This window comes from Cherax quadricarinatus, chromosome 29 (assembly GCF_038502225.1).
Source record: "Cherax quadricarinatus isolate ZL_2023a chromosome 29, ASM3850222v1, whole genome shotgun sequence".
NCBI classification, from domain to species: domain Eukaryota; kingdom Metazoa; phylum Arthropoda; class Malacostraca; order Decapoda; family Parastacidae; genus Cherax; species Cherax quadricarinatus.
In genome coordinates, this window is record NC_091320.1 from 2,837,599 (window position 1) to 2,858,710 (window position 21,112).

Genomic DNA, 21,112 nt, shown 5'->3' on the forward strand with positions numbered 1-21,112 from the left:
TCAAGTGTGTCCAGTATACATCTAGGCTGTAAGTGAAAGCTCATATTCTCTCGTGGTTTTGTCAGTAGTAATGATGATAGTTCTCCATGGGGAAGTGGAAAAAAATTCCTCCTCCATAAGCCATGTGTATTGTAAGTGGCATCTAAAATGCCAGGAGCAAGGGACTAGTGACCCTTTCTCCTGTATAAATTACTAAATTTAAAAAGAAAAACTTTTGTTTTTCTCTCTAGGTCACCCTGCCTCAGTAGGATACAGCTGTTTTGTTGAAAAAAAAAAAATGATGATAGTAATGTGGATTTAAGATTTCCTAGCAATCATTGACCAGTCTGGTGATAGGGATGATAATTATTCACTTGTGAAGGATCAATTTATACGGCAATGCATGCAGTCTTGTAGTGTCCCTGTTGCTATCCTTGATATACATAGTACATCACAGGACCTAACACCAGTGATAGACAGTAATAGTGAAGATGAAGATGCATCACCCATTGGCATGATTAGTGGGCCATGGGCAATGCCAGTGACAATTTGCACTTGCTGGTGGGACAAAGAGGTAGTTGGCACCAGTTCCAACCCTGGCTGGGAGCCACACCCCAATGACCCCAGGCTGCATCTACTATCCACACACAACCACTGTCACCACCACCACAACTAGCTGGAAATATCCAACACCCTCCTGCCAGTCCCAGATGTGGTCTGGGACTGGCAGGAGGATGCATATTTCGTGTCCAATCCCCATCAATAAGATGGTACACACAGAGGAATCTAGCCTAACTGTACCCTTGGGAATGATACCATTGAACTGGAATTCTTGAATTCTCTTTCAGTGAACTCCAAATGCAAATTATAGTGAGAGGAACCAATAGGTACTTCCAATATACAGTAACAAACAGGTTGGTTTTACCACATTCATGGTTGCTCAAGTGAAAGGCTTGTCTGAAATGCTGTGCATAACCATGGACTTTCTACATGCATTCAAGTGTCACCCATTTCTGTATAAACAGTGTATCTTGTGGAAATAAACTTGAATTTGAAATATGAAAAAAGTCTGAGGCTGAGATGTATTTCTTCTTTGCCACAATCATGTTTGTGCCACATAGGTATAAGCACATTATTGCATCATACTGGTCGACTGACCACCTTATATGTACCCCAGTGTTCAGTGATTTCATGCCTATCCTGCTGTTACATATGTTACACTTCTCGACAAGTTGAGGCCTGACAAAAGCGACATGTTACACAAGACTAGTGGTGTTTTATATATCTCAAGCAGAAGTTCAGTGAGTATTATTATCCCTTCTAGAACCTTGTCATTAATGAGTCTTAGATCATGTTCCCAGGTAGATGGTTGCTCAAGCAGTATATACCAAGAGAACACACTTTGGTATCAAGCTGTTTGTTCTGTGAGACTGAAAGTGACCTAGTATTGGATTTCATTGTGTACACATGAAACAAAACATTGAATTTATTAGGAATCTTAGGTGATATGGTGGGAAAAATGATGGATAGAAGGTGGATAGGGGTAGTGCTAGGAAAGGCTGGAGGGAGGGGGTTAAGGGAGGTTTTGTATGTGAGGGGCTTGGACGTCCAACAGGTGTGTGTGAGAATGTTAGATAGAGGTGGAAGCAAGTAGTTTTTATGACTTGACGTGCTGTTGGAGTGTGAGCAAGGTAAGTGGAGAAGGAATTCGGGGAAACTAGTTAGCCAGACTGTAATATCCTGGTTAGCCAAACTGTAATATCCCCACTCTTCAGAGTGCCTGCAGTCTGAAGAGTGGGGATATTACAGTTTGGAGGGGCATCTTAATTGTAATGTTGGTGCGCATTTGGCAAGTCGGTGATGAAAAGAAACCCTTTCGGTGAAAGGGTTTCTTTTCCTTTTGGGTCACCCTACATTGATGGGAGATGGTTGATGTGTTATAAAAATATCCTGCTTTTTTAAGTGGTTGCTTCCTGTACAGTTTTTCTCATCTTTATTAAAAATTTAAATTGAATTAATTACACTGTATTATTTTTACAGAAAAGTGTAACATTGAACATAATTTTAGTAGATCACCTCAATTTTTCCCAAATACTATTTATATATTAATAATTAGCCTAATTTTCTCTTCTTCAGATAGTAGGAGAAGTTACTGTGGAAGGTCGAGGTAGTGTAAGCTTGGGTACTGGTCGCTGGTATCCCCATCAGCTAGGATCCCAAATTGCTGCTACTCATGGTTCTAGTGTCCGTGCATGGGACATTCGAACAATGAAGTCATCTTGGTGTGTTGAGGGGGCACACACACAGCTTGTTAGGTTAGTGCAAAATTTCTTTACACAACTTTTTTTTGCTTCATCAGCAGTTTTGTACCAAGGTAGAACAACCCAGAAAAGACAACACAATCATTACTCATTCAATAGCTATCTTACCAGATATGCAAGGATATCACAGTTCAGATGACTCCCTAAACCACAACACCTCCACCCATTCTTACAATTGTAGTGCAGGCACTGTACTTCCTACCTCCAAAACTTAAATCCAACTATCTTTTCATAAATGCTACATTATTCATGCTCAAGTATGTTAAATCCCAAAAACTAAACTGTACATTTTAATTTTGGGGCAGACCCCATTGCGTAGCAGTAATATTGGTGATGGGAGCAAGAGATTAGTAACCCCTTCTCTTCTATAAATTACTAAATTTAAAAAGGAAAATTTTCATTTTCCTTATAGTGTAGGATTGACTGGGATAGCCTAGGAAAGTGTTGGATAGTCTAGGATATTGTTGGATAGGCTAAGATAACCTAGGATAGAGTAGCATAGGCTGGGATAGCCTAGGATAGGTTAGGATACCCTAGGATAGTGTGGGAGAGGCTAGGATACCCTAGGATAGTGTGGGATAGGCAAGGATATGCTTGAATTGCCTAGGATAGTGTGTGATAGGCTAAGATTGGCTGCAATAGCCTAGGATAGTGTAGGATAGGCTAGGATAGTTTATGATAGGCTAGGATAGCCTAGGATAGGGTGGGATAGGCTGGAATAGCCTACGATTGTGTGGGATAGGCTAGGATAGTGTAGCATAGGCTAGGATAGTGTGGGATAGGTTAGGATAACCTAGGACAGTGTGGGATAGGCTTGGACAACTGAGGATAGTCTGATAGGCTTGGATAGTCTAGGAGTGTAGAGTAGCCTAGGATAGCATAGGAAAGGTGATATGAAAATTACCTGGCAAACCCTCTCGAAAATTTTTGGATCACGAATACCGTCTGGAAAATGAGAGATAAACTTAACTAAACCAGATGAACCTTACATACAACCTATAGACACGGCTGACAAATTTAATGTCTTCTTCTCTACTGTAGGATCAAAGCTAGCAAGTCAAATTCCTGGTTCAAATACCCAGCCGAGCGAGTACCTCACTGGCAACTATCCAAATACTCGATTTCTAGCTCCAACCAATCGCACTGAAGTCTCACTCATCATTAAAGAACAAGGCAGGTGATCTAGATAACTTGCCACCATTCATATATAAAAAAAGCTGCACCAGAACTGTCACCCATTATTGCAACAATGTTTAACAAATATATAGCATCCTCAACCTTCCCATCTATCCTCAAGACAGCAAGGGTCACCCCAATCCACAAAGGAGGAGATCCAACTGATTTGAATAACTACAGACCCATATCAAACTTGCCCTTACTTTCCAAGATATTCGAAAAAATACAGTGGACCCCCGCATAACGATTTTAATCCGTGCAAGAGGGGTAATTGTTATGCGAAATAATCGGTATGTGAATGAATTTTCCCCATAAGAAATAATGGAAATAAAATTAATCCGTGCAAGACACCCAAAAGTATGAAAAAAAATTTTTACCACATGAAATATACATTTTCCTACACACAAAGAGAAGGATACATGCACAATAGTAGAGTAGTACATGCACAGTATATATTGTGCATGTACTAGTCTACTAAATGAAGAAAAAATGACACTTACCTTTATTGAAGATGCAGCAATGACTGATGAGACACTGTGTCCTGGGAGTGCCTTTTCCTCCTGAGTACTGTAGGTCCTGTTTGGTATTTTCTTCCAGAACAGGCCTTATCACACTGTGTATGCCACTACGATTCTTAAATCTCTCAAACCAACCTTTGCTGGCTTTAAATTCACCAATATGAGCACTAGTTCCAGGCATTTTTCCCTGTTCACCTGGGTGTTAGTCGACTGGTGTGGGTTGCATCCTGGGAGACAAGATTAAGGACCCCAATGGAAATAAGTTAGACAGTCTTCGATGACACTGACTTTTTTGGGTTATCCTGGGTGGCAAATCCTCTGGGGTTAATTGTTTCTTGGTATTCTCAATAAGCCACACCAACAACGGTGCTACAGCAGCAGCAGCAGCTGACGGTGGTACAGCAGCAACAGACGATGCTACAGCAGCAACAGACGATGCTACAGCAGCAACAGACGATGCTACAGCAGCAGCAGACGATGCTACAGCAGCAGCAGCAGCTGACGGTGGTACAGCAGCAACAGACGATGCTACAGCAGCAGCAGACGATGCTACAGCAGCAGCAGACGATGCTACAGCAGCAGCAGCAGCTGACGGTGGTACAGCAGCAACAGACGATGCTACAGCAGCAGCAGACGATGCTACAGCAGCAACAGACGATGTTACAGCAGCAGCAGACGATGCTACAACAGCAGCAGCAGCAGACGATGCTACAGCAGCAGCAGCAGCTGACAGTGCAGCAGCAGCAGCAGCTGTACCACCAATAGTAGCGATGGTTGATTGGGGTTTATTATACAACCTGGCCAGCTCGGAGACACGCACTCCACTTTCATACTTATCAATGATCTTTTTCTTCATCTCTATTGTAATTCTCACCCTTATTGCTGTAGGGTTGGCACTAGAAGCTTTCTTGGGGCCCATGGTCACTTATTTTCCAGAAAAAGCACCGAAAAAACTGTAATAATACGAAATATTCCGATTGTATGCTTGGATGTTACCGCGGAGGCTGGCTGGTAAACAATGCCACCGGCGGAACATGTGAGCGTGGCTCAGGCCGCACATTGGACGCGTCTCGGACGAAAATCGGTGAGCGGGTTTTTAAGCGGTATGTGAGGCAAAATTTTTGCGATTAAAGCAAGCGATATGCGGATTAATCGCTATGTGATGCCATCGTTATGCGGGGGTCCACTGTAGTACACAAGCGACTTTACTCCTACCTTACATCCAACAACATACTTAACCCATGCCAGTTTGGGTTTAGACCAAAATAAAGTACGAATGACGCTATTATACAAATGCTTGAACTAATATACACAGCTCTCAATAAAAATTAACATCCTCTTGGGCTCTTTATCGACCTACGAAAAGCGTTTGACACAGTCGACTACAATCTCTTGCACCTCCAACTGAATCATTATGGCATCAGAGGACATTCTCTTGACTACCTAGAATCCTATCTTAACAACAGACACCAGTGTGTACATGCAAATGGAGTCAGCTCCGCTATCCAACCTGTAGCTGTAGTAGTACGCCAGGGTAGTGTCCTAGGCCCACTCCTCTTTCTCATCTACATCAATGATCTCCCCCAATGCATCCCAACTCCTTAAACCAGTTCTGTTCGCAGATGACACTACATATGTCTACTCCCATTCAGACCCAGTTGTGCTTGGAAACACTGTAAACAATGAATGAACTGCTAAAGATATATGCTTGGATGATGACCAACAAGCTCACTCTCAACATAGGCAAAACATACTTCATGCTGTTTGGCAACAGAGCCTCAAATATCTAACTTAACATACTGTTAAATGGTTCCCCCATATCAAGACACACGGAGGGCAAATTTCTAGGTCTTCTCCTTGACTGTTATCTTAAATTTCAGTCCCATACCCATCACATAGCCAAGAAAATTTCCAAATCAGTAGGAATCCTTTCCAAGATACAATACTATGTACCACTGTCCTTACCCTGTACCATTCTCTATGTCCTTACCTCACCTATGGTATTTGTGCCTGGGGCCCAACCACCTTAGACCCTTAATAATCCAACAAAAAGCTGCTGTGCAGGTGATAACCAGCTCATGTGCTAGACAGCACACCCCGCCACTTTTCAAAAGCCTCAGCTTGCTAAATATACAAGACATACACTCTTATTATTGTGCCTACTACATATATAGAACATTAAACTCCACCGTAAACCCTCCTCTAAAACTAATCCTTGACAGTTACAACAGAATGCACAGGCACAATACAAGGTATTTTTCAACATCCCTCGAGTCAGACTCTCACTATGCAAGAACGCTATGCACGTAAAAGGCCCGAAGATCTGGAACTCACTACCAGAACAGGTCAAAGATACCCTGACAGCTTATAAATTTAGAACTTTGCTAAAAAATCACTTTATCTCACAATATTAACTAAATCAACCAAATATCTGCTAACTAGGTTTATTATGTGACCTCTAGGCTCTTAATTCTGCCAATCCATAAAATCATCTTATTTCTCAATATTAACCAAATCTGCCAAAACATCTGCTAATCAGTCTTATCATGTGACCTCCTGGCTTTTAATTCTGCAATTCCATAAAATATTACCGCCTGCACCATTACTTGTAAGGTAGATTTTGTGTGCAATTTCAAGCTTATTTTACCGAACCCTACTCACTTGTACTAAGTTTGAATAAGATTGTAAAACAGCTAACCACTATTACTTGTCTAGCTTTAAGTATAGTACTATGTACTATTATCTTATCTAGTTTTAATTAGTTACTATGTATTAGGATTAGTTTGCCTGAAATGCCTCGGCATAATAGTGGCTATCTTTGTACTTAGTAAATCAAAATTGTAATTACACATTGTAACCTTTACAAAGAAATAAACTTTGCTTTAATTTACATAGTGTGGGATAGGCTAGGACAGTGTGCGATAGGCTTGGATATTCTGGGATAAACTAGAATAGGCTGGGATAGCCTAGGATAGTATGCAAATGGCTAGGATAGTGTGGGATAGGCTACGATAGCGGGATAGGTTGGGATATCTTAGGATATTGTGGAATAGCCTAGGATATGGTAGGGTAGGCTGGGATATTGTGAGATAGGCTGGGATTGCCTAGGATAGGCTGCAATGGCCTAAGATAGTGTGGGATAGGCTAGGATAATGTGAGATAGGCTAGTATAGCCTAAGATAGTGGGGGATAGCCTAGGAGGGTCTTGGATAGTCAAGAATAGTGCAGGATAATCTAGAAAAGGCTGGGATAGCCTACAATATTGCAGGATAGGCTGGGATATTGTGGGATAGGTTAGGATAGGCTAAGATAGTCTAGGGTAGTGTGGGATCACCTAGGATAGTGTGGGATAGCCTAGAATAGTGTAGCATGGGCTAGGATAGGCTGGGATTGCTTAGGATATGTTAGGATAGTGGGGGAGGATTGGATACCCTAGGATAGTGTGAGATAGTCTAGGGTATGCTGGGATAGCCTACGATAGTGTATTATGTGATTGTGGTCCGATGTTGCAAGACGAGGAGCAATGATAAGACTTTGGAGGCTTCTTACTTTATTTGTGAGATAGTGGGTACACAGGCCCTGTGTTTGTGCCCATGGCCCAGGAGGGAGAGAGGAGTAGACCTGTTGACTGAGTGAAGTGAGCTATCAGAGTGTGAAAGAGGCAGGTCTGGGCATACTGTAGTGGCTGTGGAAAATACTGTATATATTTTCCAGAAATACAGTAGTTATATGTAAATAGATTTCCATACTGTATTTAATAATATTTATGTCATAGAAAATGGAAAGCCTGCATCTGCGCAGAAGGACAGTTGCCATTTTGTTTGAATTTGGATTAGAAGCGATAGTGTAATGGGAAGAAATTTTCGTGCTCTAGAGGTTAAAATTGGGCTGACACCTCTCAAATAGGAGACAAAATTGTTGGATGTGCATTCCTGCATAACTTGAGTATCAGGCGACAGGACAGGACAACTCCAGGAACCTCAGATAAGCTGTCTAATTTATGTTTAAATTCTGGCCAGTAAATTTTTCATAAATGTAGGCAAAAGGGGGGGGGGGTCCTGTACATGACACATTAATTTCCAGTCAAATTGGTGAGTGTTATTAAGATATTTTCCTTCTGTTATATAAATGTGTTTATATATAATCATTTTTTAGTTTAATATACAGTCCACAAATTTATATATTTACCAGCATTCCTGGTGTATGTATATTTCATTTGTAATTAATAGGTCCAGAGCAACTTGTGGTTATGACAGTGGTGGGTATCGAAGGGGGACATTTTTTGTGACCTAGGTGTCCCAAATTCCTACTTGTCTATGTAACAGTGATAAATAATAATTATCTTTGTTATTTATTGTTATGTACATAATGAGTTACATACAGATAAATGCAATTTTCCACAGTGGCATAGGCAGCAGCACGAGCAAGGGGCATAATATGAATTCAGCTGGCAGACAGCATAGGCTGTCTATGCAGACAATACAGACTGTCTACATTTGCTCAGCCATGCACTACCATGGTTGTCCCTGACCATGACTGACTGTAAAAAAAAACTCATTTTCTCTCTCGCTGGAACAAGGCACAGAACACAAAATAAAAACATACATGGATATGGAAAAAAAAAACTTCCTACAGGGAGGGAAGAAAAAACAGGTGGGGTGTGCTAAACATCGTGGTCTAAGGTAGTGACAGTTGAGGGGCATCACTGTACGCCTTCCTGCGTCTAGACAGATGCTGCAACACAGGAGACATCGCTGCGGCTGAGCTGTGACATAATGGGGTACGGTCTCCTCTGGAATGGTGAAGCAGTCATCAAAGGAGTCGCTGCAGGTTCACTCAACCTGCTGGTGCCCTCGAGTGAGGCGTCGTCAATACGGCAGGACTTCTGGCAAGCGACTCAGGAGGACATTTCTCGACTGGTACTGTCACTGCTGGCGAGCGTGGAGTGAGTCGTGGCAGAGACGACTCCACGAAACACCTGGAAGTCGTTACATTATACACCATACTGGAGTGAGCGAGCTAGCAGCCAAAGTGACATCATCTTTGTGCAGGTTGCTCACTGAAGCTTGTGACACGAGGCTGACACAGCACCTGCCGACAGGGGCTAACTGCGGCCTGACGAGTGTCATTCTCTCGACAGTTGGAGTTATAGCATAGGTTAGTCTAAGCGTCCCCAGACTGATCTACATATAACTGCATTCTGACTGTCAGAAGATGAAGTGAAACAAATCTCGATGGGAATCGTAGCAGGTATGATTGTGCAGGGCATCACGAGCGGCGAACATAAAAAGCTTTCTGTACAAGGGGCGCAGAAGCTCGGGACTGATGCCTCGACTGACAAATGTCAGCTGTCAACATTCGGGTCACACTGGGTGATAAATAACACAAGGTGTTACACAGTGGTCAAGGCGCAGACCTGTGGTCCACACACAGCTGGGCTCACGACCACACAGGACACATGGAAAACTGCACATGCGGTACAACATGGCTTACTAGCAAATGACGCTTTTCTGTGCAAAAATCGACACTAAGCTATGCATGAACATGTAAGAACACTGACTGAGAGGAATTAATTAACACATGACATTTATCTTCTCGACAACACAACATACTGCTGACTATGAAACTAACACTGTCGATCAGGCATGACGTCGTGAGGTGACCTCAGCAGCACGGTGACATCTTACTTTATTTGCGAGAGTAGTGGGTACACGGGCCGTGTGTTTGTGCACATGGTCCTCCCGGGCCATACCCAGCAAGGGAGAAAGGAGTAGACCTGTTCACTGAGTTGCCAGAGTGAGAGAGAGGCACCTGTGGGCATACTGAAGTGGCATAGGCCAATAGGTGGCAGCATGAGCAAGGTGCGTAATATAAACTCAGCTGGCAGACAGCATAGACTGTCGATGCAGAGAGTACAGGCTGCCTACAAGTGTAAGATAGGCTGGGATAAGCTACGATAGTCAAGGATAGTGTGGGAGAGGTTAGGATAATCTAGAATCAAGTATAGTGTGGGATAGTCTAGGATAGGCTGAGGTAGCCTAGGGTAGTGTGGGATAGGGTAAGATAGCCTAGGACAGTGAGTTATGCTAGAATAGTGTGGGGTAAACTAGGATAGCATGTGATAGGCTAGAATAGTGGCATACAGTAGGATAGCATAGGCTGCAATACTCTATGTGTGGAATAGGCTCGGATAGTGTGGGATACGTGAGGATGGTCTGGGTTAGCCTAGGATAGGTTAGATTAGGCAAGAATAGCCTAGGATAGAATAGGCTGGGATTGCCTAGGATAGAATAGGCTGGGATTGCCTAGGGTAGGTTGTACAGCCTAGAATAGGCTAAGAAAATGTGATAGGTTAGGACAGTGTGGGATAGGCTTGGGTAAATGAGGATAGTCTAGGATAGGCTGGAATAGCCTAAGACAGTGTGGGATAGGGTAGAATAGTGGGATAGACTTGGATAAGCTAAGATAGTGTGTGATAGGCTGGAAAAGCCTAGGATGGTGTGGGATATGCTAAGGTAGGCTGCAATAGCCTAGGATAGTGTGTGATAGCCTAGGAGTGTGGGATAGTCTAGAAAAGTGTGGCATAAGCTAGGATAGTGTGGGATACACTAGGATAGCCTATTATAGTGGGATAGGCTGGAATAGCCTAGGATGGGCTGTGATAGCGGTTGCGGGAGGGAAGAAGAGCGATTGGTGGAATGAGAAAAAGTTAGCATATGAGAGGTTTTTACAAAGTGGAAGTGATGCAAGGAGGGAAGAGTATATGGAGAGAAAAAGGGATGTTAAGCAATGTAAAAAGAGAGTGGGTGAGATGTTATTAACAAATTTTGTGGAACAAAAGTTTTGGAGTGAGATTAATAAGTTGAGGAAGCCTAGGGAACAAATGGATTTGACAGTTAAAAATAGGATAGGAGAGTTAGAGGTATTGGGAAGATGGAGGGAATATTTTGAGGAATTGTTAAATGTGGATGAAGATAGGGAAGCTGTGATTTCGTGTATAGGGCAAGGAGGAATAACATCTTGTAAGAGTGGGGGAAGTTCGTGAGGCAGTGGGTAAGGCAGCTGGGATAAAGATAGAAATGTTAAAAGCAAGTGGGGATATAGTTTTAGAGTGGTTGGTGCTATTATTTAATAAATGTATGGAAGAGGGTAAGGTACATAGGAATTGGCAGAAAGTGTGCATAGTTCCTTTGTTTAAAGGCAAAGGGGACAAAAGAGAGTGCAAAAATTATAGGGGAATAAGTCTGTTGAGTGGGAGCAAGGGGCTAGTAACCCTTTCTCCTTTTGAGCCACGGCCGTTTTGTTGAAAGAAAGAAGTCTGTTGAGTATACCTGGTAAAGTGTATGGTTGAGTTATTACTGAAAGAATTAAGAGTAGGATAGCAGATGAACAAGGTAGCGTGTGTGTAGAGCAAGTGTTTACAGTGAACAGTATTTAGATAAAGCTAAAGAGGTTTTTGTAGCATTTATGGACTTGGAAAAGGCATATGTCAGGGTGGTATAGGAGGTAGGTTACTGGTTCGGACATGTAAATCGAATGGAACAAAACCGAATGACTTCGAGAGTGTATAAATCTGTAGTGGAGGGAAGGCGGGGCCTAGGAAAGGGAGTAAAGGAGGTTTTGTGTGCGAGGGGCTTGGACTTTCAGCAAGCATGCATGAGCGTATTTGATAGGAGTGAATGGAGATAAATAGTTTTTAATACTTAACGTGCTGTTGGAGTGTGAGCAAAATAACATTTATGAAGGGATTCAGGGAAACTGGCAGGCCAGACTTGAGTCCTGGAGATGGAAAGTACAGTGTCTGCACTCTGAAGGAGGGGTGTTTAATGTTGCAGTTTTATAACTATAGTGTAAAGTACCCCTCTGGCGAGACAGTGATGGAGTAAGTTTTTCTTTTTTGGGCCACCCTGCCTTGGTGGGACTCTGCCGATGTGTTAATAAAAAAAAAATGTTGTTCACTTAATATATGATAGTATAAACATGTTATCAGGCTTTTATATGCATTTGAAAGTGAAGAAAGGCTGATTCACTTAAAAGCAGTAGCCCAGAACCTAATCTGCTGTATAAAATGGGGCCCTCCTGTAAATATGATTGGGTGGCTTAAAAATGTCTCTCTCAAAATCAGTTATTATAATCAAAAAGAAGCGCTAAACCTACAAGGGTCATACAGCACTGCCGGGCTGGGAAGGATGCAGGGGTAGGAAGAGGGATGATTATTAGTTCATGGAGTGCAGCGGTGAAAGGGCTGTGAGTAGTAGTAGAGGCATCATCATCAGAGTTTGAGCAGTAAATCAGTTGCTGTCAAAAAGTCAGTGAGAGAGTCTGGGTTAAAAGAGGGTCCATCAGCAAGAAGGGAAGGTAAAGTAAGGGCAGTGACAACGTTGGAGGTAAATTCTGAGTGCTAGTTGATAGAGTGGGCAGTCCAACAGAAACTGGAACCAAACAATTCTCACAGAGTGCCTCTCCATGAGAAAGACAAGTGTGGCCGAAGCGAAGATGAGAGAGAGAGAGAGTAGTCTCCCGGCCTCGATGCTGGTGATACAAAGATCTCCCAAAATCAAGGCAACTACAATTTATTGTAAATTAATTATCATTATATGTTACAGAGACCTGGATTTCAATCCAAACATGCAGTACTACCTTGCAACATGTGGGGATGATTGCAAGACTAAATTCTGGGATATTAGAAATACTGAGCAGCCACTCAAAGAACTAAGTGATCACTCTCACTGGTGGGTAAATAAACTGTTTGTTCTTTCTTGCTTTCTACTTTAAAATTTTGGTATAATGTAATTATTGTGTGGCTTGAGATAAATCTGTCTTTAATTTTTGTGGTTTACAAACTGCAGTTTTATATCCTAGTGGAATTCCATATAACACTGTTGTTCTGTTAGTTTATGCTTTATTTAGGGAGATTTTTATTACTATATGTGCCTGTTGAGCCAGGGTGCTTCCTGGAGAAGTTGCAAAGGTTTGTGGACAATGTTGGGAGGGTGTGTAAAAGAAGGAAATTAAAGCAAAATAAGAAAGTGATAAGTGTAGCAAAATATTTAGGCAGTCAAAAATTGTATATCAGATTTAGAGGGAGTATGGAGGTTGTTAATGTATTTAGATATCTGGGTGCGGATGTGTCAGCAGATAAGTCTGTGATAAAGAAAGTGAACTTTAGAATGGATGAATGAAAAAAATGATAGGTGAAGTGTTGAGGCATCTGTGGAGAGCAAAATACTACACAAAGGAAAGAAAAAGAAAGGATTGTACCAGAGTATAGTGGTATCAAACCTTTTATGTGGATGTAAGGAACATGATTTAAATTGTGTAGCTAATAGGAGGTAGTGTTGATTTTGTGTTTTGAGTGTAATTTGCAGTGTGAATGTTGTGGAAAGAAGAGCACAAAGGTTAGAAAGTTCACTTGGGTTACTCAGATGGCAGAGGAGGGTTTGTTGAAATGATTTAGTCATTTAGAGAGAATGACAAAGAAAATATATAAATCTGTAGAAAGAGAGAGATATAAGGGTCATCCCAGGAAGGAACTTGAGAATAAAGTGTGTTAGATTGGAGATATGTTGTCTTAGAGACTTGACATACAGTTGGAGTGTAAGGAAGGTTAGATTTACAAAATTGGCTAGCCAGATGTGAGTCCTGGAGTAGGAAGCTTTGTACAGAACTGCAATCTGAAGGAGAGGTAGGAATGTTAAAGGTCAGAGGTTTGTAAACTTCAGGCAAGACAGCTGTGTAGTGAATGTTTCCTGGTGTGAGATGGCAAAAAAAAAAAAATTATGACATTGATTCATACATATGAAATTTGTGCCTTTTGAAAAGTTGTTTTTGCAGGGTGTGGAGTGTGCGTTATAATGCTTCATATGACCAGCTAGTACTTACCTGCTCCAGTGACCAGAGAGTCATTTTGTCTAACTTACCATCAATTGCTTCTCAGCCCTTTGGTACTATGGTAGATCAAGAAGAAAATGCTAAAGAGGAAAAAGATAAGTAAGTTATTTTTTTTTATAATTTCTGCCTAATTTGTAAGCAGTCCATGTTCATTCATTAATAAAGCAAATAAATTTGCTTTGCATTTCTTATAGTCAAATAATTTTATATTTTGATCTGCATTAAAACAGAAGATAGACAACTGGGTAAGAGCTTATAACTATGCATCCTCTGTGTCTGCTAGAAACCACCATATAAAGACTATGCGACTTATCATCCATATGATTTGGGATTCACATCTTGCTCAGGGAGATCTCATATTTAAGGTCCATGGCAATATATTACTATATGTAGTTAAATTTTGTCTGTGAATGTCATATTCCATGAGGATTTGTTAGGGTCTTGGTGTCAAGCCTGGAAATGTGGTTATGATCTCTTGCTCTTTCCTAGGGGTACCCCATGCAACACCTCCATAGTCCCCTCAAGGGAGGTTCCTTAGTGCCAGTGAGGGATGGCTCTTGATCTAAGCATTTGGAACTGTGCTTCCCTTCCTATGATCAAATCTGAATACTTCCCACTCCCCCAAGAAGCTGACCCATATGAGTTTAGTGTTCCTCTATGATACGTTTTCTTTTAACGCACAGTGACTTGAAAAAGAAGAAACTAAAATACATTGAACCCTTGGTTAACGATATTTTTTCATTCCAGAAGTATGTTCAGGTGCCAGTACTGATGGAATTTGTTCCCATAAGGAATATTGTGAAGTAGATTAGTCCATTTCAGACCCCCAAACATACACGTACAAACACACTTACATAATTGGTCTCATTGGGAGGTGATCGTTAAGCGGGGGTCCACTGTATTATTTTTTCATATTTGCAATTTTTACAGGAGGGGTTACTAGCCCCTTGCTCCCAGCATTTAGATCACTTCTTACAAAGGAAGGATTCTTCTCCACTTCTCATTTATGGAAAATACTAAAGTCATAAGGGCAATGCAGTAACAAAGTATATAACTAATAAAAATGATATTCCTCTAAATTCTTTCAGAAGTGAGAGTACAGAGGAAGGGGTAATCCAGATATATGATGATCATGAAGACTCTGTATATGCTGTTGAATGGTCTGCTGCAGATTTCTGGACCTTTGCATCTCTAAGTTATGATGGCCGTCTTGTTATAAATAAAGTGCCTAGAAGTGTTAAATATAAACAATTCATGTAGGTTTGTCATTATTAATAATGACTTGTCTGAACAGTTATAAAATCTTTATTTCTACAAGTACAAGGTATACAAGTCTGTTGAAAAGATCAAGATTATATATGCAAGTGAATGTTGATTAAGAAAATTAAATTTTGAGAATGGCATCTAATCCAAAAATTAAAAATGAAGGTAATATATATGTCATATTTGAAAATGGCAAATAATTTTTTTTTAAAGTGCTGATGACTAGAAGGTTATAAATATTTCTTACCTCTGGCTCCTGGTCAATGTTGATGAATTTGAAAATTGACTCTACTGGGCTTCTATGAGGGAGTAGATTCTAATTTTATATTGTCCACTAGAAATTTAAGGATTATAGAGAGTACCTAAATAAATGGTATGAAATATAAACACACATGTAGTATAATATCCTTTATTGACAACTTTTCACCCACACAGTGGGCTTTATCAAATCACAAACAGATCTACCTGGGTGGAAGGTATATGAATATTTATGGGATGAAGTCAGGTTGAGAATGCTGCATGTGACAATCTACTGAGTAGGGTTATAGAGTCTAATACCTTGGGTAGCTTGAAGAGAGATTGGATGAATAGACCTGCAATGTTCCTCCATTCTTATGTGGGATAGCGATGAATTTTCTTGGCAAGGGTTTTTACTATATTATAGAAGCCTTTGTTCTGGTTCAAACTGTTGGATATAGAGATAAGTGATGATTCCAAGATTCTTCGGTATTGAGTGCTGTCTTCTCTGGCTATAAGTCTTGCATTTCTGTAGTTGATTAAATGGTTGTGTGAATTTCAGTGTTGAACACGGGCATTCCTTGAATCATCAGATTTGCCTGCACACTGGTGTTCTGAAATACGTGTTTGGAGGTCTCTTGATGTTTTGCCCACACAATTTGCTGCAGTCATTACAAGGGATTATGAATACCCCTGCAGAGGATGGAAGCTTGTCCTGTCTATTACTGGTAATGTCCTTGATGGTCATGGAGGTAGATACTTGGAATGAGGTACTGGAAACGTGTTTGCCAATGGAGTTGGTGGGGAGGACCATCTATCTCTTCTCTGGGTGTGTTGAAGATGTTTAATGCCCGTTGTCTCTGATGAAGTGACAAGGATAGTGAAGTTTGGAAAATACTTGTTCAATTATAGTGCATTCTTCTTCAAGGAACTCATTGCTGCAGATTCTGAGTGCATGCAGGAAAAAGCCTATAATTACACCAAGTTTAATTTTGGTGTCGTGGAGAAGATCGTGTTGGTTGGTAGGTTTCTTCACTATCCTCGTCACTTCATCACAGACTGCAGACAACAGGCATTAAGCATCTTCAACACACCCAGAGAAGAGATATATAGTCCTCCCCACCAACTCCATTGCCAAACAGGTTTCCAAAACCTCATTCCCAGTTTCTACCTCCACAACCACGATCATCAAGGACATAACCAGTAACAGACAGGACAAGCTTCCATCCTCTGGAGGGGTATACATAATAACTTGTAATGACTGCAGCAAATTATACGTGGGCAAACATCAAGAGACCTCCAAACATATATTTCAGAACACCAATACGCAGGCAGATCTGACAATTTAAAGAATGCCTGTGTTCAATACCGAAATTTACACAACCATTTAATCAACTACAGAAACGCAAGACTTATTGCCAGAGAAGACAACACTCAATACCGAAGAATCCTGGAATCATCACTTATCTCTATATCCAACAACGTCTTCTATAATGTAGCTGAACCCCTTGCCAAGAAACTTCTTCATCGCTATCCCACATAAGAATGGAGGAACACTGCAGAAAGTCTACTCATATACATATCCAATCTCTCTTCCAAGCTACCCAAGGCATTAGACCAGTGTTATTCATTGTGCGGCTCACGAGGACTCAATTCACGGCTCATGTCTACTTTTTCTCATTTACTATATTGCACTAGCAGCTCAGTACTACTTAATTTAATTGAGTTATACTAACTTGCAGTAGCTTCAGCTCTCTCAATCAATGTATTTAACCGAAGTGGCTCTCTTGCAAAAATTAGTGAATAACACTGCATTAGACTATAACCCTACTCGGTAGATTGTCACATGCAGCATTCTCAACCCGATTTCCCACCCAGGTATATCTGTTTGTGGCTTGATAAAGCCCACTGTATGAGTGAAACGTTGTCAATAAAGGATCACATTATACTGCATATGTGTTTATATTTCCAGAACCTCAACAACTTGAGATTAAGGGAGGCCAACAACATCAACAGACTCCTCAATGTTACTATTATTAAGTAAAAGGACACAAATGCAACTACTGTGATATTTTATTGTGACAATGTTTCGCTCTCCAGGAGCTTTATCAAGCCGTTACAAACAATACACCGACACAGAGGATATATATAGGCTTATAGTGAGGTATAATACTAATTTGTTGGGAGTTACATGGGCATGTACTAAGGATGTCTGGAGAGAGTGGATTCTCCAGGGAAGTCCTATGTAAATATGTTACTATAATTTGTAGCTAATTCCACACAACTTAATTATATTAAATTTATCATTCAAATAAAGTAACAAACTATACAAAGTCAAGAAGTTTTAAGTTCTGGTTTTAGCTTGCATGTAATGATATACATAAACAAATTAAAATGTGTGAAATAATTTTTTTGTTTAATATACCTGCCATGCATGATAACCTGAAAATGAGGAAATGCATTCAACCACTGTCTTGCCAGAAGTATGCTGATATCATAGTCATTAATTATGTACATTTTGGAAATAAATAAAGCCTCTTGTAAGTGAAACACTGTAACAATAAAAGATCTATTGCTACAATATATAGCTTTTCTACCCCCACTTGTCAGCCCACACACATTCTTCAACCAATATACAAATGTTTGGCTATCAAGAAAAAATACTTTTCTCATGATGCTTAGAAACATCTAACCTTTTACACACTTTTTTACATACACAACACTGTACTTGTGGGCCGTTAGTATTTTGTAGTAAACAGGTTCGACACATAACGTGGTGACAGGACAGATCATACAGTGCCTGTTGCTTGCCACATGAACACTTAGCAGAGCTGAGGGGGGTGAGGTCAAAGTGTGGCATTTTACAATCACCATGAACTAGACTAGTTAGCTTTGAACTTGATCTATGAATGGGAATACTTCTTGTCTGTACTGTCCTCCCATGAGTTACAGATAAAGCCCCACCAATCATCTGTACCAGACCATGATTGCCATTTGACATCCCTTTTCCATGCCAAGAGACGTGTGTTTGGCTCTTTATTAATGCAGCTGTACTATTCAAAGCTTGTGACCTAAACTTACTTGCACTGGATTTAGCAACTAATGAATGATACTTTGAATGAAAATTATCAGCAACTTTCTTAGTTTCCTGCTTATCACAAATATTTTGATTACTGGTACTTTTCTCTGTTGGAACATACTTTGGTTTTCCCTGTAAAAATGCTTCAACTTCAGCTTGCAATGTGTCTGCTGTGCCTTGAGCAACTTTGTTTACATCGCTGTCAACTCTAACCGAGGAAATATCTTTTAGGTCTCTAGTTATTGCACCATCATTATGTCCTCTTAAAATTTTTTTATGATGCTCAAATTCATCTGGCATCTTATCTTTGACTGTTCTTTTTCTATTATAAGTGAGAGATGAACTGTTTTGTTCTTGAGCTTTTGACTTGTCTTGACTTGAATTATAGTGGCTGCTCAAACTGTGAGCAGAACCAACAGTTCGAGCAGTTCTGTGAACTTCTGGATGGTTGGTATGTAACAGCAGAAACCTGAGAGATGAAAACATCAATAATGAATAATTTATTATTTAATGTTTAATTTCAGAATCATATCTTAAGCATTCTGAGTAGCATGCAGATACACGAGTCTTTCTTATCATTTTATTTTTACCCGAGTTGCATGACATTAGCAAATATTTTGGCTTGTAATAATATAAGTATTGCAGCTAGTGAAGGTTAAAGATTTGGCTATGATTAATCTATTTGTAAAATATTCCAAATGCTGAGACCTGGTGGTCATTTGGTGCTTATACAAAATAATCTGTATTACTGTAGAAAAAGCAACAACAGTATCTCAGTAATTCAAGATTAATGACCAGGAATTGTCCTAAAAGAAATCAGTCACTAATTGATTTTTGTTAAAAACTCATTTTAACAATTGTTAAAATGAGGTTAATATTAACATGATGTTACACTTGATATTTTTTAACACAGTGGCTGTCTCAAACCAAGGCAGGGTGATGTGTTCTAATAAAATAATTTCATGTATACTTTACAAGTTACATTTTAATAACAGTTATGCACTTATACACTCTCTCTAAATGTCCAAACCATTTCAATAACCCCTCCTCAGCCCTCTGAATAATATTTTAGTAACCCTGTACCTCTTTCTAATCTCCAAACTACGAACTCTCTGCATAATATTCACACCACACATTACCCTCAGACACGTGTCCACTGCCTCCAGCCTTCTACTTGCTGCAATGTTTAAAACCCATGATTCATACCCATATAAGAGTGCTGGTAGCACTATTTCTCTTTTTGCCTTCATGGATAAGGTTCTCTGTCCCTACAGATCACCCACTGTTTTATCCCCCCTCCTTCTCATCAATTCTATGGTTCACCTTGTCTTTAACAGACCCAACTGCTGACAAGTCCACTCCCAAATATTTGAACACATTCACTCCCTCCATTCTTCCTCCTCCTAATCTTGATATTATATTAAAGGGGGGGGGAGGCTAAACCCATAGTCTATGTTCATAGTGTGTCTAGAGGAATGGAAGGCATTCAGGCTCGATTCAAGGAATTGGAGCATTGTTTTAAACACTCAGATCAAGAATCCCTCAACAGCATCAAGGAACCTCCCTTCGAGGGAGGGTGACACTAGAAGTAGTACTCGTGCACCTTCACACAATGAAGATGTGATGTTATAACAAGCATAAAAATGGTTTATGAAAAACATTACTGGGGTTATAGAGAATAAATAAATAATTTATTATTCCTGTTATGGTTCATGGAAGCTTAATCCTTTCACTGTTGTGACCACCAAAATTAAAAGTGCTGACAATGTCATAATTTAAAAAAATCAAAATGGTAGAGAATTTTTCCAAGGCATGACACCTATAATACAAAATTTGATGGAAAACTTACGGAATTACAATGGCACAAAGTTGGGAGCCTGAGCACAATTTATGCATTGGTGACTTTGAAAACTCTGAGTCTCATTTTAAGCCAATTTAACCAAATTCTTAGCTATTTTGTTAGTATGCCTTCCTTTCTATAGACTGAGCACAAGAAACCACTCATTTTATCCTTTCAAAACTACCCAACAAAGTGCACACTAGTCAGTAATTTGGCCAATTTTACACAACAAATTTAGAGCATCTCAATAATGAAGCAGGACCACTGAAGTCCCATAAACAGGCAGGAAGGGGGGATAGGGAAGAGAGGCCTTACCCTATCTCAGGAAAATATTAAAAAAACAAGCAAATATTTTTGCTATTTTGAGCCTTATTTCAAGCTGCCTCTGATCCTGAAACCAATCAAAATCATTGCTATTTCACTAGTAAGTCCTTCATTTTATCAAATAATATCAAGAAACAGCCAGTAAAACCATGAAAATCATCCCAGAAAACACCTAAAATTTATTTGAAACCAAACACAAGGTCAGAGGTTTGCTTTCCCTGTCATGCACCGTGTGGGGTCAGGATTTGTTTACCAACCATGTCAGTAAATGAATTCGTCACTAAGTGAAGAGTGTACAGTGGAACCTCAAAAATCGAACTGCTCCCAACACGACCAATTATGTAAGTGTATTTTTGTAAGTGCTTTTATAAGTGTATTTTTGAGGGTCTGAAATGGACTAATCTAATTTACATTATTCCTGATGGGAATAAATTCATTCGGTAAAGGCACTCGAACAGCCTTCTGGACCGAAGAAAGTTCGATA

The 21,112-nt window shown here is 40.2% G+C and overlaps 2 protein-coding genes across 4 annotated transcripts in view; one reads left to right on the plus strand and one right to left on the minus strand.

The window, feature by feature from the left end:
• The window catches only part of LOC128690646 (EARP-interacting protein homolog), a 55,251-nt gene extending 37,459 nt beyond the window's left edge, over positions 1-17,792 (plus strand). For both annotated transcript variants that reach the window (XM_053779384.2, XM_070089604.1), the window contains 4 exons: positions 2,116-2,294; positions 12,601-12,726; positions 13,829-13,984; positions 14,974-17,792. In XM_053779384.2, the coding sequence (XP_053635359.2) occupies positions 2,116-2,294; positions 12,601-12,726; positions 13,829-13,984; positions 14,974-15,145 (633 nt within the window). In that variant the 3' untranslated portion in view covers positions 15,146-17,792. The remainder of the gene's footprint in view (positions 1-2,115; positions 2,295-12,600; positions 12,727-13,828; positions 13,985-14,973) is intronic.
• A 149-nt stretch (positions 17,793-17,941) lies between these two features.
• The window catches only part of LOC128690644 (RING finger protein 37), a 67,004-nt gene continuing 63,833 nt past the window's right edge, over positions 17,942-21,112 (minus strand). For both annotated transcript variants that reach the window (XM_053779383.2, XM_053779382.2), the window contains one exon: positions 17,942-18,933. In XM_053779383.2, the coding sequence (XP_053635358.2) occupies positions 18,036-18,933 (898 nt within the window). In that variant the 3' untranslated portion in view covers positions 17,942-18,035. The remainder of the gene's footprint in view (positions 18,934-21,112) is intronic.